We start from the raw sequence: 27090 nt of genomic DNA, 5'->3' as shown, positions 1-27090 counted from the left end.
AAATAGGTCTGCCTCTGACAAGCCAATGCCAACCATCCAAGACGTCATAAGGTTACAGGAGGACGCTCCTGAGAGTGATAATCAAATGTGGAAACGGTTAGGTTGTACATATGAATCGGTTTCCTCTTTATGGACCACGCCAGCACATCAGACTTGTATGTCTGATGCACTGGCTTTATGGGTCATCGAATGTGTACGCTTTGCAACTCATTGTGGGGCTCGGGGGACTAGTGATTTGTTGCGGGACACTTGGTGGCACCCTAAAATGCAGGGGTTGGCCCAGAGTATCAGTAATCGGTGTTTGATTTGTCAGCAATATAACACCGGCAAAGGTATCCCTTGTGGTATGGGGCAAACCCCGTTGCCCAGTGGTCCCTTTGAGACGCTCCAAATGGATTACATTGAGTTGGAAAGGTGTCAATGTTATAAATATGTTTTGGTTATTGTGGATGTGTTCAGCAGATGGGTTGAGGCGTATCCGACTATCGATAATAAAGCTGCTACTGTGGTTAAAGTTCTGATGCGGGAAATCATTCCCCGGTACAGTATACCAGCTCAGTTGAGTTCTAATAACGGGCCTCATTTTCTTGGACAGATTAACCTGCCTCCCTTCCCCAGTGCTACTTTACAGGTGTGGAGCATGATGGGGTGGCTACGCACCGCCTGTGTGATCTTCGGCCTCACCTCGCTTGGAGTGTCATCGGCGACGGACATGGAAAAGGGAAATATTATCTACATTTGTAACCCCAACCAAACTACAAGGACATTTCGTTTATGCAGAGGTGATGTTCTTCGCTGCCCCCATATACGAGGACATGGTATCGACTCATGGAAGGTCATCAGGTTAACGGAAAATGCAGGACTCATGAAGCAATTGCACCGGTCCCGGCGACAGGAAAGAAACATTACATGGACATTGCCTTGTTTTTGGAGTACATGTAAATTTGATTTTGTATGTGTTAAGATTGGTGCGATAAAGGTAACATCAGACCGTCAGGAGAGAGTAGGCAGAGGTTGTGAGAGAGGGGGACTAGAGAGACGACGGAGCGTGTGAGAAAGGAAGTACAACTAGAATGTAGGTTATCAGGAGATACACTTAATTTAGTTAAAGGCCAAACTGAGGAAAACCCGGGTAGTATGAATCTCTTCTACCAGAGTTACCACCGCTTGTATGGCCACAGACGGGTTGTCTGCTACCCGAACCCCGCAGCGGTGTCTAGGTTATTTTCTGTTTCACCGCTTTGGGGCACTCCCCAAATGGTGGTTCATTGTCAGCGTTCCGAGCCACCGCCCGAGCAAGTCACTCTTCCTTACGATCCGGGTTCAGCACCACCGGCTATTTGCCTTCCCCTTCCTCGGGATAATTCCCACTCACAGTATGATAGGTTGCAACGGTGGAGGGCGTACATACCTAGCCACTTCACTCCCAATAGGGATTCCCGGTCATACGAGAATAGTTTCAGCAGTGAAGGATACGGCTGTTTGCTGGTAGAGGTGGAAACGAATATAACATGTCTGTTCCCACCTGTATGGACAGGAGGTGTCATATCACCCAGGCGTCTGGCCAATGCGTTTGTTACAACACCACCTGCGTTCCATTGAACGCCGGCCTCCAGCTCCTTTGTGGCTGGGCGAATGTCTCTCATATCACTGTTGGAACTAGGGCTTTCCGCATTGCTAGGCGGCCCGAATAGGCGTTTCAAAGCTGGATAAACTGGGCTACTGGGGGATCCCTACGCAACCGATATACTGATTGTGATGCTAGCCTGTACACGGAGCAAGGATACTACTTTTTATTTAATGGCACAGCGACCAATGTTTTGTCACCCCCATTTCCCCGCCAAATTGCTATTGGGACTCTAGTCCCTACCACAGTCCCCTGCCCTTCGGCGTGGATGCTGCATAATCAGTTAGCACGCCGGGCAGTCATAGAATCATAGAATTTACAGTGCAGAAGGAGGCCATTCGGCCCATCGAGTCTGCACCGGCTCTTGGAAAGAGCACCCTACCCAGGTCAACACTGCCACCCCATCCCCATAACCCAGTAATCCCACCCAACACTAAGGGCAATTTTGGACACTAAGGGCAATTTATCATGGCCAATCCACCTAACCTGCACGTCTTTGGACTGTGGGAGGAAACCGGAGCACCCGGAGGAAACCCACGCACACACTGGGAGGATGTGCAGACTCCGCACAGACAGTGACCCAAGCCGGAATCGAACCTGGGACCCTGGAGCTGTGAAGCAATTGTGCTATCCACAAGGCTACCGTGCTGCCCGCAGTCTCAGCGGAATTCTGCGAGAACTGGAAACAACCTCAGGTCCTCGCACCCAACCGGGGCCACTCAGCCGGGTGGGGGATTTTGAGCGTCTTGACACTGGGAGGTGTGGGGGGTTCCTTGGCTGTCAGCGATAGGAATTATTTTATTTGCGGCCTTACCATCTTGGGAAATGAAACCTTGGGAGCCCTTGGGGCAATAACCAAGGAATTGTCTCAGCTGCGGTTGTTTGCAATGCAGAACCGGTATGCTCTTGACCATCTTCTGGTCCGTGAGGGTGGGGCATGTGCCATAGTACAGGGCAAGTGTATCATGGCAGTTCAAGACTTAACCGCTAACATCACTAAATTTATGGATCGCATACGGGATCACCTGGACGGAATGCAGGATCCTGGCTCTTGGGGTAACTGGGGATTTGGAGGTTGGAAGGACTGGTTGATAAATATGGCCATGTATTTAGCAGTGGCTATTGGCTGCATCTTTGTGGGCCCAGCTATCCTTAAAATGTGTGATGGGTAGAATGCGGGGTGCACTGGAACAGATAGACGCCCCAAGAATCTTGGCCGTTAAAATCCATGAGGGTGCAGCGGATGAAGGGGGCTACTACAGGAATTGGAAATGCAGTGACAAATCTTTTTAGATGAGGGACCGTAGCTATGGATTGAATAGTTCAGTTATCATGGAATGATAAAAGGAGGGAATGACGAATGTGATATAAAATAGTTACTTTAGAGATATTAGTTACTGTAATGTAGAGATAGGCCAGTCTCATTCTGGTGAGTTCACAGACAAAGGATTTCAGAACGCATGGCAAAGCAAGGGGGAGGGGTGTCCAGCAAAGGAGGAGAAAAGGATGCTGGGTAATAGGGGGCCAGAGGAAGGGATGAGAAGTGAGCCAATCAGGATGTATGGCCAGGTCAGGAGGGGTATAGGATGATCTATGGGAATCGTGTATGTGAAACTTGATGCCATTTGAATGTATTTGCAGAAATCCCTTTGTCTCCTTCTTCATTCGTTTCCCGGGGTCTAGGAGACTAGCTGTGTCCTGTGCCTGTGTGAAATGAAACAGACTTGCAAGTCAAATAAAATAACTAATGCTGTACCTGCAAATCCATCTCGACTTTTATTGAGGCCAGACTGACGGGTAAAGAAATTTTGATTTCTCAAAGCTATGTGCATATGTATTTTACGCAGGACTGTGCTGCCTCGTTTTCGGGCTCGTCTCTTCCCTCAATGTGATGAGGGGGAGCAGGGCACGGGGAGCGAGAATAGGGAAAGCAGGCAAACGGGTAAAAGGGAGTGTGTTAAACAGGGCCAGAGCTAGACTAGCACTGGGAGGGGAGCCACCGTACTAGCGAGGAGGGCCAACACGGGAGGGCAGAAAGCAAGGGGGCTGCGGTGCACCTCTCAGGGGAGAGGGAGTGTCTCGCCAAAAGGGGGGGGGGGGAAAAGAGGAGAGACAGGGGGAGCGCAGGACAGGAAAGAAATAAAGGGAAGGTTGAGGAAGGGAAACGGAATAGGCGCAGGCCTCAGCAAGCATGGAGCAGGGCGAGGAACCATGATGGCACGGCAAGTAGCCATTCGGGAGTGCCTCTGGGCTAAGGGAGACCCCGGAGTGCAGGGGTGCACCCACGTGGTGTACACATAGTTGTCAGCCATGTTGGGTGCCTCCTGGACAAAGGGAAACTCCGGAGCGCAGGGGCCCGACCTCATGGTGAGGGCAGCGATCGCGGCCATTTTGGACGGCCCCCTAACAAAGGGAAACCCCGGAGTGTAGGGGCGGGTCCAACAGGTAAGTATGGGTGATCCCGCAGGGTCAGAAACCCCCCACCAGGATTGTTACCTGGAACGTATGGGGACTTAACAGCCCAGTGAATAGATCTAGCGTCTTCGCCCACTTAAGAAGCATAAAAGCCGACATAATTTACCGACAAAAGTGATGCAGCTGAGAGGGAGAAGGACCGACTGTTGGTAAGGAAGGGCTGGGTGGGACAGACGTACCATTCATGTTACAGGACGAGGACTAGGGGAGTAGCAATACTGATTAACAAGTGGACAAGGTTTACAGAAACCAAGACAGTTGCAGACCCAGGAGGGCGGTACGTAACTTCAGCGGTGTCTGTAAGGGGCACCAGTGGTACTGGTAAATGTGTACGCTCCCAACTGGGACAACACAGAATTCATAAAGAAGACCATGGCAGAAATCCCATTCACACACGCCGATTGATTATGGGGGGCCGGGGGGGGGGGGCCACTTCAATTGCGTGCAGGACCCACTGACTGACAAATCAAACCCCAGAACAGGGAGAAAGATTAGCATGGCGAGAGAACTGGGTGCATTTATGGAGCAGATTGGGGCGGTGGATCCATGGAGGTTCCTGCACCCAGGAGAAAAAGAATTCTCATACTTTTCACAAGTGCACAAGGTGTACAACCGTATTGGCTTCTTTGCAGTGGGGAAAGCGGTACTTCCAGGTATCACGGGAGCGGAATACTCCGCGATCGTTATCTCCGACCACGCTTCACATTATATGGACGTGAGGTGGGAGACGGGCCGTGCCCAGCACCACACATGGAGGCTGGACACGGACCTCCTGGCCGACAAGGCCTCCTGCCAAAAAACATCGCGGTCCATAGGCGATTACGTTAGTACCAACCAAAATGGGGAGATCTCACCCTCCACGATTTGGGAGGCACTGAAGGCCGTGATTAGAGGAGAGATCATAGCCTGCTAGGCAAACGGATGTGGGAAGAGAGGGTGGTCAGGCAGCAGCAAGTAGACTCCATTTTGGAAGTCGACAGAAAGTACTCCGAAGCCCTGACCATAGAGCTGCTGGCGAAAAGGAAAAAGCTGCAAATGGACTTTAACTTGCTATCCACCAGGAAAGCAGTGTACCAACTCCGCCAGACATGGGGGACCTTCTACGAGCACGGAGACAAGGCTGGCCACCTATCGGCTCACCAGCTCAATCCGCCCGCCAATGGGGACGCAGGATGAAACAGTTCCTCAACGGACTGGAACTACCAGTTGTAGAGGAAGACAGACTGGGGGAGCTGGAAGTACCAATAGATCTGGGAGAAATGGAGAGCATCAGCTCTATGCAGGCGGGGAGGGCACCGGGACTTGATGGGTTCCCAGCAGACTTCAATAAAAAATTTGCGCCAGTCCTGGCCCCACACCTAAGGGACATGTTCGCGGACTCGCAAGCAAAGGGCACTTTGCCTCCTATGCTAGCGCAGGCCACAAGACCCGACGGAATGTGGATCATATGGACCTATTTCGCTGCTGAATGTTGACGCGAAAATACTTGCAAAGGTCCTTGCCAAAAGCCTGGAGGGCTGCTTGCGGGAGGTGGTCGCAGAGGACCAAACGGGCTTTGTTAAGGGTAGGCAACTTACTGCGAACATCAGACGGCTGCTGAACGTAATAATGACCCTGGCGATAGTTCTGCGGGACGTGAAAAGCTGTAAGGGCTTCTGGAGAGGACAGTACGAAGTCTTACACCAGGTTAAAGTCCAACAGGTTTGTTTCGATGTCACTAGCTTTCGGAGCGCTGCTCCTTCCTCAGGTGAATGAAGAGGTCTGTTCCAGAAACACATATATAAACAAATTCAAAGATGCCAAACAATGCTTGGAATGCGACCATTAGAAGGTGATTAAATCTTTACAGATCCAGAGATGGGGTAACCCCAGGTTAAAGAGGTGTGAATTGTGTCAAGCCAGGACAGTTGGTAGGATTTCGCAGGCCAGATGGTGGGGGATGAATGTAATGCGACATGAATCCCAGGTCCCGGTTGAGGCCGCACTCATGTGTGCGGAACTTGGCTATAAGTTTCTGCTCGGCGATTCTGCGTTGTCGCGGGTCCTGAAGGCCGCCTTGGACCCTCTTCTGGAGAGGAGACAGAGAGCACAGAGTTTCACTCTATGTGGATGACCTGCTCCTTTGTCTCAAAGCCACGGGAAGGACTGAAGGCAATACTGCAGATCCTGAAAGAGTTTGGAACCTCCTCAGGCTATAAACTTAACCTGGGCAAAAGTGAGGCATTCCCAGTGAACCCTAACGGGGGAGGGGCAGAGCTGGAGGGGCTCCCATTTAAAACGGCCCAGAACAGATTTTGTTAACTGGGGATCAAGATAGCCAGAGACTGGACACAGATCCACAAGTGGAACCTGACCAGCCTGGTGGAGGAAGTAAAAAAGGACCTACAGAGGTGGGGGCTCACTCCCACGCTCCCTGGCGGGGGGAGTGCAGACGATCAAGATGAACCGATCTTTATCCCCAAGGCCTTTTTCCAAAACGTACACGGTCTAATCATGGCGTTTGTGTGGGGGGTTAAGAACCCGAGAATTTCCAAACCGACACTGCAAAAAATGAAAATCAAAGGTGGCTTGGCTTTACCGAACCTACAATACTACCACTGGGCAGCAACGGCAGAGAGAGTGAGCGGGTACAGATGGAAGAGGCCTCCTGTAAAGGAATGACCCTCTGGGCCCTGGCTACAGCAGCACTCCCAACTCCCCCAACAAGATATGCAACGAGTCCAGTGGTAGTGGCCACGCTGAGAACATGGGCCCAACTGAGTCAACACTTTGGGCTAACCAAGATATCCCTCATGGCCCCCATCTGCGGCAATCACAAATTCCCCCCACCCATGCTAGACACTACCTTCAAAAGGTGGAGATGAGATGGGGGCACATTGACGGTCAGGGACTTTTACGTAAGGCACAGACTGGCGACAGTGGACGAACTGACAAAGAAGTTTAAACTACCGAAAGGACAGGAAATGAGGTACCTTCAAATAAAACACTTCCTATGCAAGGAGACAGTAGGGTACCCCAGGGCCCCAGAAACCACACTATTAGAGGACACTGATAGGCACAAGCAGCAAAGAGGGGGTACTATGTGAGATAATATACAGACAGAGCTCGGACACCACTAGATGAGACCAGACGAAAATGGGAGGACGTGCTGGGACAGAGGTGGGGTGGGGACTCTGGAGTGCAGCACTAAGCAGGGCTAACTTCACCCCCGCCTGCGCAAGGCCAAGCCTAATGCAGCTAAAAGTGGTGCACAGAGTGCACCTGACCAGAACCCGAATAAGCAGGTTCTTCCCGGAGGTGGAGGATAAATGTGAGCGGTGCCAGAGGGGCCCGGCCAACCACACCCACATGTTTTTGGTCTGTCCCAAACATGCTGGGTTCTGGACTGCCTACTCTGAGGCAATGCCCAAGGTTGTGGGGGTGAGGGTGAAGCCATGCCAAATTATGGCAATCTGCGGGGTATCGGAACAGCCAGAACTACACATGGGGAAGGGGGCCAACGCCCTTGCTTTCGCTTCCCTCATCGCACGCCGGAGAATCCTGCTTGGCTGGCGATCAGCAGCACCACCCACAGCTGCAGATTGGCTCTCGGAATTTCTCCACCTGGAGAAGATGAAGTATGCCATCCGAAGGTCCGAGGAAGGCTTCCTAGATACATGGGGGCCTTTTCCAAAACCCGTTCGAGGCCAGCAACGAGGAGTAAGATAGGAAAACAGGAAAGAGAGAAGAAAAAGAGGGAGGATAGGGGGGAAAAAAACAAAGATGGATGGGGAACCAAAGGAATCCGCAACCTGGGGGGTGCGAGGAGGAGAAAGAGAAAAGGCTGGAAAGTCACCAAAAAAAAAAAGTGGGGGGGGGGGGGCCACCACCTCCCCGATCACAAAGCAAACACAACCAAAATCGACCGGGGGGGGGGGGGGGGGGGGAAGAAGATGGGAGGGACCATAAGCCGAGCCAGAAATGCATATAAAGCTAATTAAAGGAAAGACAGGATAAATCTTTCTTTACAATAAAGGGTGCCTGGAACACGCTGTTGGAGGAGGTGGTGGATGCAGGGATGATAGGTGACATTTAAGGGGCATGTTGCTAACTTTTGCCTTAGTTTAATTGCTCTGTTTTATCACCTTTGCTCTTGAGTCGCCAGGTATCTTTCTGATACCGCCACGTGGTTCAAGTCAGAGTAATGATCAATAATCCAATACACCGCTTAGTAAGATTTAAATCAAAGCACATTTATTATACACAGTAATCACTACTCATGCATAAATTCTACGTCTAAGCTACTTCTACGACTAACAGGCCAATACTTAACTCGGAACTGGCCCACCAGGTCAGGGAAACGAATGGCCTTTCGTTCGGGTTCTGAGTCTGCGGGATTCGAAGTTGGTACGGATTGGTAGCTAGGAGTGCCTATCTCGTAGCGAGCGTTGAAGTAAGACTTACTCGATTGCAGCGATGGCTGGACCGGTCACTGTCAAGGGTTGGTTCGCGTTGCTGAGTGACCCGGTCAAGAAGAACGATTTGAAATTGGACTCCATTCTTATAGTCCCCAGGGGCTTCCCGCCTTTCGGGGCGGACCCTGTACCTGGTTCCAAGTGATTGGACTTTGTCCCAATCACTTGGTTCGATTTTCTCCACTGCTGGAGCGATTCCTTGATCGATGGGCGGTCTTGAGATGGTCATTCACCTCCCTTTGTGTAGGTTTCTGCTGGCGCCGACAAGTCTGGGTTGGCTTTATGTATCTAAATGTTGCTCATTGTTCCTGGGGATTGCTCATTAATATGCAGATGGCTGGTGTTTTGTTATGCTGATGGTTGCCGGTATCGATCTTGTCTGGCCTTTCCAGAGGTAAATACACACTCAACCCGCAGCTGCTTGTTTGTGTCCTGTTGGCTGACTTTCCCATCAGCCTTTGCCATTCGCCATTTTCAATCGGGAGTTAGCCATTTTAACTGGCTACAGGCATCTTGACAAATACATGAATAGGATGGGAAAGAAGGATACGGACCCCGGAAGTGCATAAGATTTTACTTTAGGCGGGTAGCATGGTTGGCACGGGCTTGGAGGGCCGAAGGGCCTGTTCCTGTGCTGTACTTTTCTTTGTTCTTTTGTTCTAAAGTAAATTAGTAAATTAACGTAGTTAAGAAAAATGTATATAATGGTTTATAAATGTGGAAAATGCCATTTTTTAAGAAAAATGCATAGAACTGTTTATAAATGTGGAAAATGCCAATAAAATGTTTTGTTTTTTAAAAATCCCTTGTCGCCACACTTCGGCACCTATTTGGGTACACTGAGAGAGAATTCAAAATGTCCAATTCACCGAACACGTCTTTCGGGACTTGTGGGAGGAAACCGGAGCACCCGGAGGAAATCCATGTAGACACGGGAGAACGTGCAGACTCCGGACAGACAGTGACCCAAGCGGGAATCGAACCTGGGACCCAGGCACTGTGTAGCAAAGTGCTAACCACTGTGCTACCGGATTGGAAGTATACACAGACAAATGTACACAAATGTACACACTGAACCTTTGTGCGAGTTTACTGCATGTGCAAAACATCTGTTTAATGATCCTTACAGTGATTTTTGGTTGAACTGGGCCATGGTTTACCCACCTGATCATCTTGTCCTCTGATGTCTGGATCACAAGCGATTCTGCAGGAACCCAGCAGATGTGTGTCACCTAGAAAAGAGTCAACCACAATGTAAAAAACAAAATTATTTCATGGGAGGTGGGCATCGCTGACTGGTCAGCATTTGCTGCCCACCCCTAATTTCCCTTGAATTGGGTAGCTTGAAGGTCACTTCATAGGGCACTTAAGAGTCACCCACATTGCTTGTGATGTGGAGTCACGTGTAGGCCAGACCTGGTAAAGATTGCAGATTTCCTTCCCTAAATGATTTGGATTGCTTCCCTATGCTTCATTTAATTTTTGGCTGCATGAGGTTAGTCTTACTGCCTATGTCCAAGTCACTCAAAGGGTATTAAGTTTTTCTTAAAACTCTTTGTTTACCATCAAGACCCCATGGTAAGAAACATTACTCTCTTTACACAGACTATTCTGGGGTTTGCTTCTTTGGAGTCTCTTGCTCGTCTGATCTGATGTCAGGCTTAACTCAGCATCAACGTCATTGTTTAATTAACATAAACATTAATCCTTTACTCTCAAGGACATTAGTGAATCAGATGGGTTTTTATAACAACGATGGTTGTCATGGTAACTGTCACTGAAACTGGCTTTATACTCCAGATCTTTAATTAATTGAGAAGTGCTGCCATGTAACCAGATAACATAGCAAAAGGCCAAGGAGTGGAGCAGCTGCATACAAGGCCACTAATTTGGTTTCCAAGGAAAAGTAAACAGATGTCCGGAAAAATCTGACAATCCATAACTGATCAAACATTGAATTTTTGCATTTGAGACCTTGTACAGCTGAGAGTTGTGGGATGGGTCTGCTCTCTTTGTTGACCATCAGCATCTATTGAACTCAATCTCAATCCAGATTGCAGTCAGGACCAATTATGTCATCAGGATTGTTGACCGTCAGCACCTACTGAACTCATATCCAGATTGCAGTTAGGGCCCATTGTGTCATCAGGGTCACATTGGCATATTTAGCCAGGATCTTGCTAGCTTTGGTCGGGTGTTCTTGGCGCCTGAAATTTTAAATTGGCCGAGGTGGCAAGTTAGCAGGTAAGTTATCCATTCCATTTTAACGGACTCCTTGTCCAGTTTCTGGTGCCCCACCCCCGTACTATCTTTTTAAAGATAACTGACAATGTAGGAGCACACAAATAAAATGTATGCTGAGGAAAATGTAGATCAACAAGAGAGTAAAAGAGGAAGTGATACCTCTGTCAATGTGGAAGAACGCTATTATGGCTGATTTGTATATATCCTCAATTTCCTCTTTTTAAAGAATTTCACAACTTATATAAAAAAGATCATTGGTCTGCTAAAAGAATTATGTCTGTCCTTTCAGCAAATCATTCTACAATTAGTTACTGAGATGCCACAGAATATATTCTTCAGGTCAAAAAAGACAGGGAACACTACTGTTCTAAACCTTTCGCATCTGAAGGGTGGACCACACTTCCAGTGAGCATCGTGTACATGGATAGTGTTATGATTAGTGAAGTTAGACAATAAACTGGAGATTAATGTGACTATTTTAACATAATGGAAACTTTGTAAAGAACTTGTATCTCTCGCTCCCCCAGGACTTTCTAAAGTGTCTTAGAATCCCTACTATGCAGGACGCGGCCATTCAGCCCATCAAGTCTGCACCGACCCTCCGAAAGAACACTCTACACAGGTCAACTCTCCCCCATCTCCGTGACCCTGTAACCTAATCTGCACATCACTGGACACGAAGGGGCAATTTAGCATGGTCAATCCACCTAACTTGCACATCTTTGGACTGTAGGAGGAAACCGGAGCACCCGGAGAAATCCACGCACACAGGCGAAGAATGTGCAAATTCCACACTGGCAGTCCACCCAGGGCTTGAATCGAACAGTGTTAGTGCTAACCACTGTGGCATCGTACCACCAAGTGTATTCACTGTTGTAATACAAGAAATGCAACAGCCACTTGACACCCAACAAGTTCCAACAATCAGCAATATGATAAATAACCACCTGACCTGTTTCAGGATAAGGAAAGGACAAATGTTGTCCCAGGACAGGTGGATAAAGTAATGGATTGGGATCTTTACTTTCCACCTGAGGGGGCAGACAGGGTTCTGTTTAACATCTCATCTGAAATATGGCACCTTTTACAATGCGATGCTACTTCAGTATTGGACTAAATTAACCCCCAGCAGCATTAAGAAAAGCAGTGATCAGCTACTAATTCAGTCCTACCAGATTCCTGGAAATAGAGCAACTTTGTAGACAGACCCCAGTTTCCACATCCCAGATACACATGGAGTTATCCCGGGATCCTGTACACAGTTGCAAACCATCTGGAAAGGACAAAAATACAAACACTGAATTCAGATCAACAGGAAGATTGTATTCGGCAATCAGCACCCAGCATAGAGTCAGTGAGGAAGAGACAGAGCTTCTGTCAGAGACCTTACACATTGTTAAATTAAATTATATACAATATGATGTAGGTCAGAGACAAAGAAGGTTAAAAAAAATTGTACCCTTCTCTTCCTGCCACTGGCTCTGTTATTGCTCACTCTGTAATTTGAGACTCCTCTGTTTGCCATTTTGTCTCTTTTCTTTCTGCCTAAATACAAGTTTCTGAAATACTTTGGCCTGTTGTCATCTCTTTTCAAACTCTCTATATCATTATGATTCTGGAGTTAGACACTATCTGTTATTATCTCATTAGAATGCTTGTCACAACAGGTCACACATGGGGATGGCTGGAATGAAGAAGACGTGGCCATCTTGGATGGCTCACAAAGAGAAACCCGGCATGCAGGGGCTTGTCCACGTGGCAAGTATGGCTGGCCAAACCCCATCAGAATAGTCACCTGGAATGTTAGGGGACTCAACAACCCAGTGAGTCTTCAACCATCTAAAATGCCCGAGGGACGACATAGTCTTCCTTCAAGAGACATTCCTGGAGGGAGAAGGACCGACCCGAGGGTAAGGGAGAGCTGGATAGGATAGACATATCAAGCATGCTTTGGTATGAGGGCAACAGGGGTGGCCATACGGTTTAGTAAAAGGACGACCTTCACAGTGACAAACCTGGGGGGATGGAACGTAATGGTCAGCGGTGTCCTGGAAGGGACATTGGAAGTGCTTGTAAACATATACGCCCCTAACTGGGATGATGCTGACTTCATTAAAAAAACCGTGGCGGGGATCCCTGATCTAGACTCCCAACTCATCATGGGGGGGGGGACAGGGAAAGCAGTGAAAGCAGTGCACGAACTTCGGGTACCTTATACGAACATGGAAACAAGGCAAGTCGCTACTGGCTCACCAGCTGAGAAAGCAGGCATCCACGAGGGAGATAGCACAGGTGAAGGACAGAAAGGATAAGCTAGTCACAGCATCAGACACGATCAATGAGGCCTTTGTGACCTTCTAGCGGGACTGGGCACGGATCCATCCATAAATGAAACCTATCGAGTCTTGTAGAGGTGGTAAGGTAGAGGAGGTGAAGAGTGACCTGCGGAAGTAGGACTCGCTCCTGCTCTCTCTGGTGGTGAGAGTGAGGACAATCAAAATGAACGTACTGCCAAGATTCCTATTCAGATCTCTCCCAATCTTCATCCCCAAGGCCTTCCTCACCAAAGTCGACAAATTAATCATGGTGTTTGCATGTGGAACACCCCAGGATCTGTAAAACCACCCTACAAAGAAGGAAGAATATGGGGGGGGGGGGGGGGCCTGGCCGTTCCAAACCTCCTATTCGATCTGGGGGTGGATCAAAGAGCTGGAGGCAGAATGGGTGAGAACAGAGGAGACATCTTGCTGAGGAAGATGCCTCCAAGCACTTGCCACAGCCCCACTCCCATTTCCCCCAACCATGTACTCAAGAAGCCCGGTGGTGGTGGCCATGCGGAGGACGTGAAATGAACTCTGCACCCAGTCTGGGTGCAATGTCCAGTATGGCACGCATCTGCAAAAACCATGAATTCGCCCCTGCAACAATGGACACTTCCTTTAAAAGGTGGAGACAGGACAAAGGGGTACGGACTGTAGGGGACCTATATGTAGCGACCCTTGTGGAATTAACAGACAAGCTGCAGTTCCTAAAAGGGAATGAGCTCTGATACACGCAAACAAGGAACTTCCTCCGCAAGGAGACCGCAATATACCCCCAGATACCTGGACATACAAATTGGAGAGACTTGAAACATAAGGCGAACAAGGGGGCGGTAGTTGCGCTGACATGTACATGAGGAGGTAAGGTACATGATACGGGAAAAGTGGGTGGAGGAGCAGGGTATAGAAATAGGGGGAGGACAGTGCCAGGGAGGCCCGGCCAACCACACCCATATGTTCTGCTCCTGTCCCAGAGATGTCAGGTACTGAACATGTCAGAGGCCATGTCCAAGGCTGTAGGGGTGAGGGTGGAGCCATGCCCATTAGTGGTGATCTTTGGGGTATTGGAACAGCCGTAGCTTAAGGGAGAGGGGCAAATACCCTAGCTTTTGCCTCCCTGATCGCTCTCCTGCTCTGCTGGAGATCAGCTGCGCCACTCAAGGCCGCAGGCTGGCTGTCAGACCTAGTAGAATTCCTCAAACTGAAAGAGATAAAATTCACCATCATAGGATCGGAGGAAGGATTCCACAACACGCGGAAGCAATTTACCAACCTGTTTGAGGACCTGTTCGTGACCAGCAACCAATAAGGGAGGCTGGTTTGACCGAAATCAGACAAAAGAATGGGAGGGGGAAATAGGAAAAGCGGGAGGGGAATAGGAAAAGCGGGAGGGGAATAGGAAAAGCGGGAGGGGAGACACCACCCAGAGTACAAGGGAAGTAAGGTGCAGGAATCAAAGTGTACCAAGGGATAGAAAAACCCAGGGATAGGGCCACGGCAAAAAACGCCTTGGGTGTCCTCAAACATGCTCCTGGTATGTTTTAATACCACGGGGCAACATGTAGATAGTCAAACAGTACGGCTGTGGTTACTGACTACTGGGAGCCCAATTTTAATCGTATCTGTATGTATGTTTCCTATGCATTCATACCTGTTTATTTCTTCCTTTTTTCCCTCTTTTTTTCTGGCAATGTTGTTACAAATAAATGCAAAACCAAAATAAAGAATATATATTAAAATTGAAAAACCGGATCAGAAACCCCAACTATTTTTCAATTTGATGCCTTCCCCCAGGAAGTGATTCCACTGACAAATAGGGGTGGCATTTTTTTCTCTTAAAACAAACTTTATTTTAACACAGGATGGACCCAATTAACATCCAAGGAAAAAGGGGCTTTTCAATTAACAGTTAAACCGTTCTTAAAAAAATAAAGATCTTTGAGCTTACTTTCCCATCTACTTCTAAAATTTAAATTAAGCAAAATCACATTCAGCTTACATGCCACTTATTAATAAAGTTAACGTGCAGTGGCTTACAGATTTATAAACAAAATCCTTGGCGAGAAGCTTTCAGGAGCCAGTCTGAGAAGCACAACGCTTTTCCTCAGAACGAGAGTAGAACTCTAATGGGCAGCATAGTAGCATATGGGCAGCACGATAGCATAGTGGTTAGCACTATGACTTCACAGCGCCAGGGTCCCAGGTTCGATTCCCGGCTTGAGTCACTGCCTGTGTTGAGTCTGCACCTTCTCCCTGTGTCTCTGTGGGTTCCTCCGGTTTCCTCCCACAAGTCCCGAAAGACGTGCTATTAGGTAATTTGGACATTCTGAATTCTCCCTCTATGTACCCGAACAGGTGCTGGAATGGACTAGGGGCTTTTCACAGTAACTTCATTGCAGTGTTAATGTAAGCCTACTTGTGATAATAAAGATTATTATTATATGATTATTAAAACAGACACAGGGCAGGGCGGAAAAAAAAAACATCTGCCATTGGTAGAAGACATCGCCCACCCAACAAATGCCTCATCAAGGCGGCCAATCCGGACCACCCTGCCCAAGCTAGACGGTTCTGCTGCAGACTTGTGGCAGGACCTGTGGTACAACACCATCAACACAGCCCAGCAACCGGCACTTGGTTGATGATTCCACGTTAGAAATCCCAGGCTTCAACCTCCAGCACGACAAATGGGTCAAACTGAACAGGTTTCACACTGGAGTCGGACCCTGCCGCAACAGCCTCTTCTGTTGGGGACACTGTGACTCACCCCTGTGCAACTGTGGCAAAGTGCAAACCAAGGTGCATTATCATCATCAAGTGCCCTGTGCTTCAGTGTCGGCCTCACTGGCCTTCACCAGGCTGATGAAGAGGCTGTCAACTGGTTAAAGAATTGCAAATTTGACATCGAGCTGTTCATCAGTGCAAACCATAGTTGTAGTAGTAATAAATGCATAACTCAGTTGAATTTATTGTGGCAAGAGAAACATACAAAAACAAAACTCTAAAATAGTCCAGTGAATGATGGCTTCTTGAGTTCATACCTGGGCTCACAGCTAGGCCAGTCACCACCAGTTCGTGCCCAGTAAACTCCTGCAATGGTCCAGCTTTGTTGTACATGTCCCACATTAGGGCAGTTTTATCACGCGAAGCACTGAAGATCCTGTTTGACTGAAAGAGGCAGGTTACCTGAAATAAAATGACATCCACAGTCCAAATTATGGGGGTCATACACCATTTTGTTCATGTGCAGATGACTTCTATACGAGACAGGATTCCTGCCAATCTTGGCATCAGCTAAAAATCAAACAACCCGACAACAGATCTCCATGCACTTCAGATGATCCGATAAACCCATGCCACAGCTCATGAATTAGACTGGAGCAGGACACATCGCTCTATAACTGCATCTCAATACAAACAAGTTGATAAAATTCAAGCCACACAAGTGAATTGTTCAAACTGCACAAAAATGGCACGCGAGAACCTTTTGGATTTACGCGGTGGTTAACGGTGTATATATAGCTTGATTGTTGCCCTTTTTTTGTCTTTGAAGTTTGGGTAAAGATGGGGGAATAAAAGAAATTCAGTTTTTGTTGGGTATTTCAGTGTTTTGATGGGGATGGTTGGTGGGGCCTTTTCAAAAATTGTGTGTTACATCAAATTGTATTAGAGGGGTTTTCTTGTGGGGGTCTCTGTCTCTCTTGGGCTGTCTCTTATGGTAATTAGGAGATTGTTCGGTTTGATGCGGGAAGCGGTTTCGATGGGCGGGGGGGGGGGGGGGGGGGGGGGGGGAGTAGGGAACAATAGGTGGGAGACTTTGTGGCGCTGGAGGCGAGGGTCACCAGGCTAGCTGGGTGAGCTAGTCCACGGAAGCACAGTGGGGGGGGGGTGTATTGGTTCAATACGGGGCAGGGTTATAGGGTGATGTCGCTGCGGGGGTGGGGGGGGGGGGGGAAAGAGTTACTCTGCTGACGAGGGAGGGACCTGGGTTCGGGGACGGAGAGGTGGTCAGGGTGAGGGCTACCTGGAGGCGGGCAGATGGCAGCGCGACGCATGGGCGGGCAAAGAAGGGGGGGACGGACACGGTGCCCCCCCCCCCCCCCCCAGGCTGACCACCTGGAACTTAAGAGGACTGAATGTGCCGGTCAAGAGGATCCATGTGTTCGCGCACCTGAGGGTTCTGAAGGCGGACGTGGTGATGTTGCAGGAGACACACCTGAGAGTGGCGGATCAAGTTAGGCTGAGGAAGAGCTGGGTCAGTCAGGTCTTCCTGGGCAGCACAAGTGGATAGCACTGTGGCTTCACAGCGCCAGGGTCCCAGGTTCGATTCCCTGCTGAGTCACTGTCTGTGCGGAGTCTGCACGTTCTCCCCGTGTCTGCGTGGGTTTCCTCCGGGTGCTCCGGTTTCCTCCCACAGTCCAAAGACGTGCAGGTTAGGTGGATTGGCCATGATAAATTGCCCTTAGTGACCAAAAATGCTAGGAGGGGTTATTGAGTTATGGGAATAGGGTGGAAGTGAGGGCTTAAGTGGGTCGGTGCAGACTCGATGGGCCGTATGGCTTTCTTCTGCACTGTATGTTCTATGTTCTATGTATGTTCCATTCGGGGCTGAATACCAAGACGAGAGGGGTATCGATTTTAATTAATAAGTGGGTGCAATTCCAGGCGGGCAGTATAGTTTCGGACGGGGGGGCTGTTATGTTATGGTGAGCGGTAAGCTGGAGGGGAGGAAGGTGGTATTGGTTAATGTCTATGCGCCGAACTGGGACGATGTTGAATTCAGCAAGAGGGTGCTGGGGAAGATACCGGATCTGGACTCACACAAGCTGGTGGTGGGAGGGGATTTTAATACGGTTATCGACTCCGGCCTGGACTGTCGTGCTCAAAAACGGGGAGGGTGCCAGCGATGGCAAAAGACCTGATAGGGTTCATGGAGAAGATGGGGGGGGGGGAGATTAACCTATGGAGGTTTAGGCAGCCGACGGCTAGGGAGTTTTCTTTCTACTCGCATGTACACAAAGTGCATTCCCGGATTTTTTCATTTTGAGTAGGGATCTGCTGGCGAGGATGGTGGACACGGGGTACTCGGCCATCACTATTTCAGACCATGCCCCACACTGGGTGGAACTGCAGGCCAGTGAGGAGAGCTTCCAACGCCAGCAGTGATTGGACGTGGGCTTGTTGGCGGACGAGGCGGTGTGTGATAGAGTAGGGAAGTGCATGCAGGACTACCTGCAGGTCACCGACACTGGGGAAGTCTCAGCAGCGGTGGTCTGGGAAGCGCTGAAGGCAGTGGTGAGAGGGGAGTTGATTTCAATCCGAGCTCATAGGGACAGGACGGACAGGGCAGAGACGTACTGACTGATCAAGGAGATCCTACGGGGACTTCCGGGTGCGGCGATGACCAGCTAAGTCGCACGTTTTGGCAGCTCCCGGTGGAACGGACTTTTGGGCTCTTGGTAGGAGCCCCAACGGCAATTTTAACGGCTAAAAACACTGTGCGGTAAACCAGAAGGGAATTCCCCCTGGACACGGATGGAAAAAGGAGAGGAAAGTGGCCGGATTGCAGCGGATCCTTTGGAACAGCGGCAAGGAAGGCAAGCAAAAACCAAGATGGCGTCGGAAGGTGGCAGTTTCACATGGGGCCCTGAACAACAAGAGTTCTTGAAATGCTGCGTGGAAGAGATAAAAAAGGAAATGAAGAAAGAGCTGTTGGCCCCGATACTACAGGCGATCGAAGGGCTAAAGGAGGAACAAAAGACCCAGGAGCGGGAGCTTCGGGTCGTGAAGGCGAAGGCAGCCGAGAATGAGGACGATATACAGGGCCTGGTGGTGAAGACGGAGATACAGGAGGCACATCAGAAACGATGTGTGGAAAGGTTGGAGGCACTGGAAAACAACGCAAGGAGGAACAACCTGAGGATTCTTGGTCTTCCTGAAGGTGTGGAGGGAGCGGACGTCGGGGCATATGTGAGCACGATGCTGCACTCGTTAATGGGAGCGGAGGCCCCGGCGGGTCCGTTGGAGGTGGAGGGAGGATACCGAGTTATGGCGCGAGGACCGAGAGCAGGAGAAATTCCCAGAGCCATAGTGGTGAGATTCCTCCGTTTTAAGGATAGAGAAATGGTCCTTAGATGGGCGAAGAAAACTCGGAGCAGTAAATGGGAGAACGCGGTGATCCGCGTTTATCAAGACTGGAGTGCGGAGGTGGCGAGAAGGAGGGCGAGCTTTAATCGGGCCAAGGCGGTGCTTCATAAAAAGAAGATAAAATTCGGAATGCTGCAACCGGCAAGACTGTGGGTCACATATTGAGGGAGGCACCACTACTTTGAGACGGCGGATGAAGCGTGGACTTTTATTGTGGAAGAAAAACTGGAATGAGTGGGTTATTAAAAAGAACGTTTGGACAAAGTGGTGGGGCGAATGTGGGGGGCGAAGAGGGGTTTTATGTTCTAATCCTGCGGTGTGGTAACTTTTCTCTCTCCCACAGGTGGTGATGGGGGGAGGTGGGGAGGGAGAGGAGATGGGGCGTTGGCCATGGGGGGGCGGGGCCAAGGGAGAAGCACGGGCTTGGCTCCTGCGCTATGATAATTATGGCGGGAATAGAGAAGCAGGAAGGAGGGGGCGTCGCACGGTGCGAGCCGTGGTCACGGGGGGAAGCCGAGGTCAGCCAGAGTTTGCTGACTTCTGGGAGTAACATGGGGGGAGTAATTACGCTAGCGGGGGGTCTAGCGGGGGGGTGGGAGGGGGGAATTACTGGGTTGCTGCTGCTGGGGAAAGGGGGGAGCGGGTACGGGAGAGGATGGGCGGGGGGGCACCGCCTGGGGGAGATACAGCTGCGTGGGAACTGGGTGAGAAGCTGGAAAAAGGTGATGGCTAATCGACGGGGGGGGGGGGTGGGAAGCCCCCCAACTCAGCTGATCACGTGGAACGTGAGAGGGCTGAACGGGCCGATAAAGAGGGCACGGGTACTCGCACACCTTAAGAAACTTAAAGCAGATGTGGTTATGTTACAGGAAACGCACCTGAAACTGATAGACCAGGTTAGGCTGCGCAAAGGATGGGTGGGGCAGGTGTTCCATTCGGGGCTAGATGCGAAAAACAGGGGGGTGGCTATATTAGTGGGGAAGCGGGTAATGTTCGAGGCAAAGACTATAGTGGCGGATAACGGGGGCAGATACGTGATGGTGAGTGGCAAACTACAGGGAGAGACGGTGGTTTTGGTAAACGTATATGCTCCGAACTGGGATGATGCCAATTTTATGAGGCGGATGCTAGGACGCATTCCGGACCTAGAGACGGGAAAGCTGATAATGGGGGGAGACTTTAATACGGTGTTGGAACCAGGGCTGGATAGGTCGAAGTCCAGGACTGGAAGGAGGCCGGCAGCAGCCAAGGTGCTTAAAGATTTTATGGAGCAGATGGGAGGTGTAGACCCGTGGAGATTTAGTAGACCTAGGAGTAAGGAGTTCTCGTTTTTCTCCTATGTCCATAAAGTCCACTCGCGCATAGACTTTTTTGTGCTGGGTAGGGCATTGATCCCGAAGGTGAGGGAAACGGAGTATACGGCTATAGCCATTTCAGATCACGCCCCACACTGGGTGGACTTGGAGATAGGGGAGGAAACAGGAGGGCGCCCACCCTGGAGAATGGACATGGGACTAATGGCGGATGAGGGGGTGTGTCTAAGGGTGAGGGGGTGCATTGAAAAGTACTTGGAACTCAATGATAATGGGGAGGTCCAGGTGGGAGTGGTCTGGGAGGCGTTGAAGGCGGTGGTTAGGGGGGGGAGCTGATATCAATAAGGGCACATAAAGGGAAGCAGGAGAGTAAGGAACGGGAGCGGTTGCTGCAAGAACTTTTGAGGGTGGACAGACAATATGCGGAAGCACCGGAGGAGGGATTGTACAGGGAAAGGCAAAGGCTGCATGTGGAATTTGACTTGCTGACTACAGGCACTGCAGAGGCACAATGGAGGAAGGCACAGGGTGTACAGTACGAATATGGGGAGAAGGCGAGCAGGTTGCTGGCACACCAATTGAGGAAAAGGGGAGCAGCGAGGGAAATAGGGGGAGTGAGGGACGAGGAAGGAGAGATGGAGCGGGGAGCGGAGAGAGTGAATGGAGTGTTCAAGACATTTTATAAAAAATTATATGAAGCTCAACCCCCGGATGGGAGGGAGAGAATGATGGACTTTTTGGATCGGCTGGAAATTCCCAAGGTGAAAGAGCAGGAAAGGGTGGGACTGGGAGCACAGATCGAGGTAGAAGAAGTGGTGAAAGGAATTAGGAGCATGCAGACGGGAAAGGCCCCGGGACCGGATGGATTCCCAGTCGAATTCTATAGGAAATTTTTGGACTTGCTCGCCCCGGTACTGACGAGGACCTTTAATGAGGCAAAGGAAAGGGGACAACTGCCCCCGACTATGTCTGAAGCAACGATATCGCTTCTCTTAAAGAAGGAAAAGGACCCGCTACAATGCGGGTCCTACAGACCAATTTCCCTCCTAAATGTAGATGCCAAGGTCCTGGCCAAGGTAATGGCAATGAGAATAGAGGAATGTGTCCCGGGGGTGGTCCACGAGGACCAAACTGGGTTTGTGAAGGGGAGACAGCTGAACACGAATGTACGGAGGTTGTTAGGGGTAATGATGATGGCCCCACCAGAGGGAGAAACAGAGATAGTAGTGGCGATGGATGCCGAGAAAGCATTTGATAGAGTGGAATGGGATTATTTGTGGGAGGTGTTGAGGAGATTTGGTTTTGGAGAGGGGTATGTTAGATGGGTGCAGCTATTGTATAGGGCCCCAGTGGCGAGCGTGGTCACGAATGGACGGGGATCGGCATATTTTCGGCTCCATAGAGGGACAAGGCAGGGATGCCCTCTGTCCCCATTATTGTTTGCACTGGCGATTGAGCCCCTGGCGATAGCGTTGAGGGGTTCCAAGAAGTGGAGGGGAGTATTTAGGGGAGGAGAAGAACACCGGGTATCTTTGTATGCGGACGATTTGCTACTATATGTGGCGGATCCGGCGGAGGGGATGCCAGAAATAATGCGGATACTTGGGGAGTTTGGGGATTTTTCAGGGTATAAATTGAACATGGGGAAAAGTGAGTTGTTTGTGGTGCATCCAGGGGAGCAGAGTAGAGAAATAGAGGACCTACCGTTGAGGAAGGTAACAAGAGACTTTCATTACCTGGGGATCCAGATAGCTAAGAATTGGGGCACATTGCACAGGTTAAATTTAACGCGGATGGTGGAACAGATGGAGGAAGATTTCAAGAGATGGGATATGGTAGCCCTGTCAATGGCAGGGAGGGTGCAGGCGGTTAAGATGGTGGTCCTCCCGAGATTCCTCTTTGTGTTTCAGTGCCTCCCAGTGGTGATCACGAAGGCTTTTTTTAAAAGGATTGAAAAGAGCATCATGGGTTTTGTCTGGGCCGGGAAGACCCCGAGAGTGAGGAAGGGATTCTTACAGCGTAGCAGGGATAGGGGGGGGCTGGCACTACCGAGCCTAAGTGAGTATTATTGGGCCGCTAATATTTCAATGGTGAGTAAGTGGATGGGAGAGGAGGAGGGAGCGGCGTGGAAGAGATTAGAGAGGGCGTCCTGTAGGGGGACTAGCCTACAGGCTATGGTGACAGCCCCATTGCCGTTCTCACCGAGGAACTACACCACAAGCCCGGTGGTGGTAGCTACACTGAAGATTTGGGGACAGTGGAGACGGCATAGGGGAAAGACTGGAGCCTTGGGGGGGTCCCCGATAAGAAACAACCATAGGTTTGCCCCGGGGGGGAATGGATGGGGGATATGGAATGTGGCAAAGAGCAGGAATAACGCAACTGAAAGATCTATTTGTGGATGGGAAGTTCGCGAGTCTGGGAGCGCTGACCGAGAAATATGGGTTGCCCCAAGGGAATGCATTCAGGTATATGCAACTGAGGGCTTTTGCGAGGCAACAGGTGAGGGAATTTCCGCAGCTCCCGACACAAGAGGTGCAGGACAGAGTGATCTCAAAGACATGGGTGGGGGATGGTAAGGTGTCAGATATATATAGGGAAATGAGGGACGAAGGGGAGACTATGGTAGATGAACTAAAAGGGAAATGGGAAGAAGAGCTGGGGGAGGAGATCGAGGAGGGGCTGTGGGCAGATGCCCTAAGTAGGGTAAACTCGTCGTCCTCGTGTGCCAGGTTAAGCCTGATTCAGTTTAAGGTATTACACAGGGCGCATATGACTGGAGCACGGCTCAGTAAATTTTTTGGGGTGGAGGATAGGTGTGCGAGGTGCTCGAGAAGCCCAGCGAATCATACCCATATGTTTTGGTCATGCCCGGCACTACGGGGGTTTTGGATGGGGGTGACAAAGGTGCTTTCAAAAGTAGTGGGGGTCCGGGTCGAACCAAGCTGGGGGTTGGCTATATTTGGGGTTGCACAAGAGCCGGGAGTGCAGGAGGCGAGAGAGGCCGATGTTTTGGCCTTTGCGTCCCTAGTAGCCCGGCGCAGGATATTGCTAATGTGGAAAGAAGCCAAGCCCCCGGGGGTGGAGACCTGGATAAATGACATGGCGGGGTTTATAAAGCTAGAGCGGATTAAGTTCGTCCTAAGGGGGTCGGCTCAAGGGTTCACCAGGCGGTGGCAACCGTTCGTCGAATACCTTACGGATAGATAGATGGAATGGGAAAAAGAAGGCAGCAGCAGCAGCCCAGGATTGGGGGCGGGGGGGGGGTGTAACTTGTGACAAGGCAGTTGCCAATTAGGGCTAGTTTTCATTTTTGTTATTTAATATTTATTCATTTTTTGTTTATATAAAATAGGTCATTGTTATTTGTGCTGTTATAATATTGTGTAAAGGATACACAATGTACTGTGTTGGTTGACCAAAAATTTTCAATAAAATATTTAATAAAAAAAAAAAAAAAAAGGAGATCCTACGGGTAGACAGGAGGTATGAGGTGACCCCAGGGGCGGAACTGTTAAGGGAGCGCCGGAGGCTGCAGGCCGAGTTTGGGGTACTGTCCACGAGCAAGGCAGTGGAGCAGCTTAGAAAGGCGAGGGGGACGCTGTATGAATATGGAGAGAAGGCCAACAGAATGCTGGCACAGCAGCTGAGGAAGAGGGAGGCGGCCAAGGAAATTGACAAGGTGGTCGACGGAGATGGGAACCTGGTCGGGGACTCGGCTGGGCTAAACAGGGACTTTTATAGTGGACTCTCTCGCTCGGAGCCCCCCACGGGGCCCGAGGAGATAAAACGCTTTCTGGACGTGTTGACTTTCCAAAGAGTGGGTAGGGAGCTGGTGGGCGAGTTGGGGGCTCCGATTAGGGCCGAAGAAATATCTGAGGGCTTGAAGGCGATGCAGTCAGGTAAAGCTCCGGGGCCAGACGGGTTTCCGGTGAAATTTTACAAGAACTTTTTGGGGATATTAGGGCCGTTGCTGATTAAGGTTTTTAACACGGCGAGGGATAGAGGGGTGCTGCTCCCTACGATGTCACAGGCCACTATCTCGTCAATATTGAAGCGAGACGAGAACCCGGTGCCATGTGGGTCCTATAGGCCGATCTCGTTGCTTAATGTGGACGCTAAGTTGCTGGCCAAGGTGTTGGCCTCCAGGATTGAAAATTGTGCGCCGGAGATGCTAACGGAGGACCAAACCGGATTTGTCAAGGGTAGGCTGTTGGTAGCCAATGTAAGAAGGCTGCTTAATGTGATCATGATGCCCCCGGAGAGAAGGGAAGTTGAGTAAGTTGTGGCCATGGACTCGGAGAAGGCATTTGACCGGGTAGAGTGGGACTATCTATGGGAGGTGCTGGGACGATTTGGGTTCGTTAGGGGCTTTATCGACTGGGTCAGACTGCTGTACCAGGCTCCGGAAGCCAGTGTAAGGACGAATAAGACAACCTCGGACTATTTTAGGCTGCACCGGGGAACAAGACAGGGATGTCCCCTCTCCCCACTGCTGTTTGCGTTAGCCATAGAGCTGCTGGCAATTGCTCGGAGAGCTTCTAGGGGCTGGAAAGGGCTGGTTACGGGGGTGGAGCATAGGGCATCGCTGTATGCGGATGACTTACTCTTATATGTAGCAGATCCAGGAGCAGGGATGAGGGAGATTATTGCGATTCTGGGGGAATTTGGCCGCTTTTCGGGATACAAATTGGATATGATGAAGAGTGAGATGTTTGTAGTCCAGGCAAGAGGTCAGGAGGGCCAGCTGGGGGGAGTTAGCGTTCAGGTTAGTGGGAGCCAATTTTAGATATCTGGGGATACAAGTGGCGCGCGACTGGGGCCGGTTAGACAAGCTGAACTTGTCCCGGCTGGTTGAGCAGATGAGGGGTGAGTTTCGGAGATGGGATGCGCTCCCTCTGTCACTGGTGGGGAGGGTGCAGTCAGTTAAGATGACGATATTGGCGAGATTTTTATTTGTGTTCCAATGCCTGCCGATTTTCATCCCGCGGTCCTTTTTTAAGAGGATCAACAAAATTATTTTGGGCTTTGTTTGGGCGGGTAAGTCCCCACGGGTGAAAAAAGTGATGCTCGAGAGGAATCGGGGGAAGGGGGGCTGGCCCTGCCAAATTTTAGTAATTATTACTGGGCGGCCAATATTGCAATGATAAGGAAGTGGATAGTGGGGACGGGGGCGGCTTGGGAGCGGATGGATGCAGCCTCATGCAGGGGCACCAGCTTGGGGGCGCTGATAATGGCACCATTGCCATTCCCACCGGCAAGATATTCTACCAGTACTGTGGTAGTGGCGGCTCTGGGGTCAGAGGAGGAGGTACGTTGGTGCAGTGGGTGCATCGGTTTGGTCCCCAATATGTGACAGCCATCGGTTCGCTCCTGGGAGCCGAGATGGGGGATTTTGGGTATGGCAAAGGGCGGGAATTGAGACGATGGGGGACCTGTTTCTGGAAGGGAGCTTCCCCAGCTTGAGGCCGCCGGAGGAGAAGTTTGGGTTGGCAGCAGGGAATGATTTTAGATATCTTCAGGTGGGGGACTTTCTGCGCAGGCAGGTATCATCCTTCCCACTCCTGCCACTAAGAGGGATTCAAGATTGGGTATTGTCTAGGGAATGGGTGGGGGAGGGGAGCGTTGCGGACATCTACAAAAATTAATGGGGGCGGAGGAGACGCATATAGAAGAGTTGAAGCGTAAGTGGGAGGGGGAACTGGGGGGGGGGGGGGTTGGAACACGGCCTATGGGTGGAGGCGCTGAGCAGGGTCAACGCGACCGCTCATGCGCAAGGCTCAGCTTGATCCAATTTAAAGGTGGTGCACCGAGCGCACATGACAGTGGCCCGGATGAGTAGATTTTTTGGGGTGGAAGACAAGTGTGTCAGGTGTGTAGGTGGACCAGCGAACCATGTCCACATGTTCTGGGCATGCCCAAGAATTAGGGGATATTGGCAGGGGTTCGCGGATGTCATGTCCCGGGTATTGAAGACAAGGGTGGAAATAAGTCCAGGGGTAGCGATCTTTGAGGTGTTGGGAGGACCCAGGTGTTCAGGAGGAGGGAGAGGCAGATGTTCTGGCCTTTTCCTCCTTGGTAGCCCGGCAACGGATATTACTGGCTTGGAGGGAGTCTAGGCCTCCGAAGTCAGAGGCCTGGTTAACCGACATGGCGACCTTGCTCAGCCTGGAAAAGATCAAGTTCGCCTTGAGAGGGTCAGTGTGAGGGTTTGCCCGGAGGTGGCAACCATTCATTGACTTCTTTGCAGAGAATTAATCGTCATCTGGGGGGTGGGGGGGGGGTGGGGTTAGTATGGAGTAGGGGATTAAATAGGCGGGCCTTGGAGGGACAGATGTCGGTGGTTGCTTTTTGATTACTGTTCTTTGTACGCTATTGTTTTCGTACTGTGGTTGTTTGTTATGCCAAAAAATACCTCATTATAAATTGTTTGTTTAAAAAAAAATGGCACGTGAGAATTAACTGAGTATACGGTCTGTTAATGGAAAAGAGCCAATGTGTACATTTCT

The 27090-nt window shown here is 50.3% G+C and overlaps 1 protein-coding gene across 1 annotated transcript in view; it reads right to left on the bottom strand.

Moving 5' to 3' along the window:
* The window catches only part of wdr31 (WD repeat domain 31), a 67819-nt gene that overhangs the window by 31778 nt on the left and 8951 nt on the right, over nt 1-27090 (bottom strand). The window contains 3 exon segments of the mRNA XM_072488160.1: nt 9721-9788; nt 11973-12073; nt 16163-16307. Of these exon segments, the coding sequence (XP_072344261.1) occupies nt 9721-9788; nt 11973-12073; nt 16163-16307 (314 nt within the window).

The sequence above is a fragment of the Scyliorhinus torazame genome, chromosome 22 (assembly GCF_047496885.1).
Source record: "Scyliorhinus torazame isolate Kashiwa2021f chromosome 22, sScyTor2.1, whole genome shotgun sequence".
NCBI classification, from domain to species: Eukaryota; Metazoa; Chordata; class Chondrichthyes; order Carcharhiniformes; family Scyliorhinidae; genus Scyliorhinus; species Scyliorhinus torazame.
Note: the sequence above shows the minus strand (reverse complement) of the source record. Positions and strands in the feature narration are given on the sequence as shown.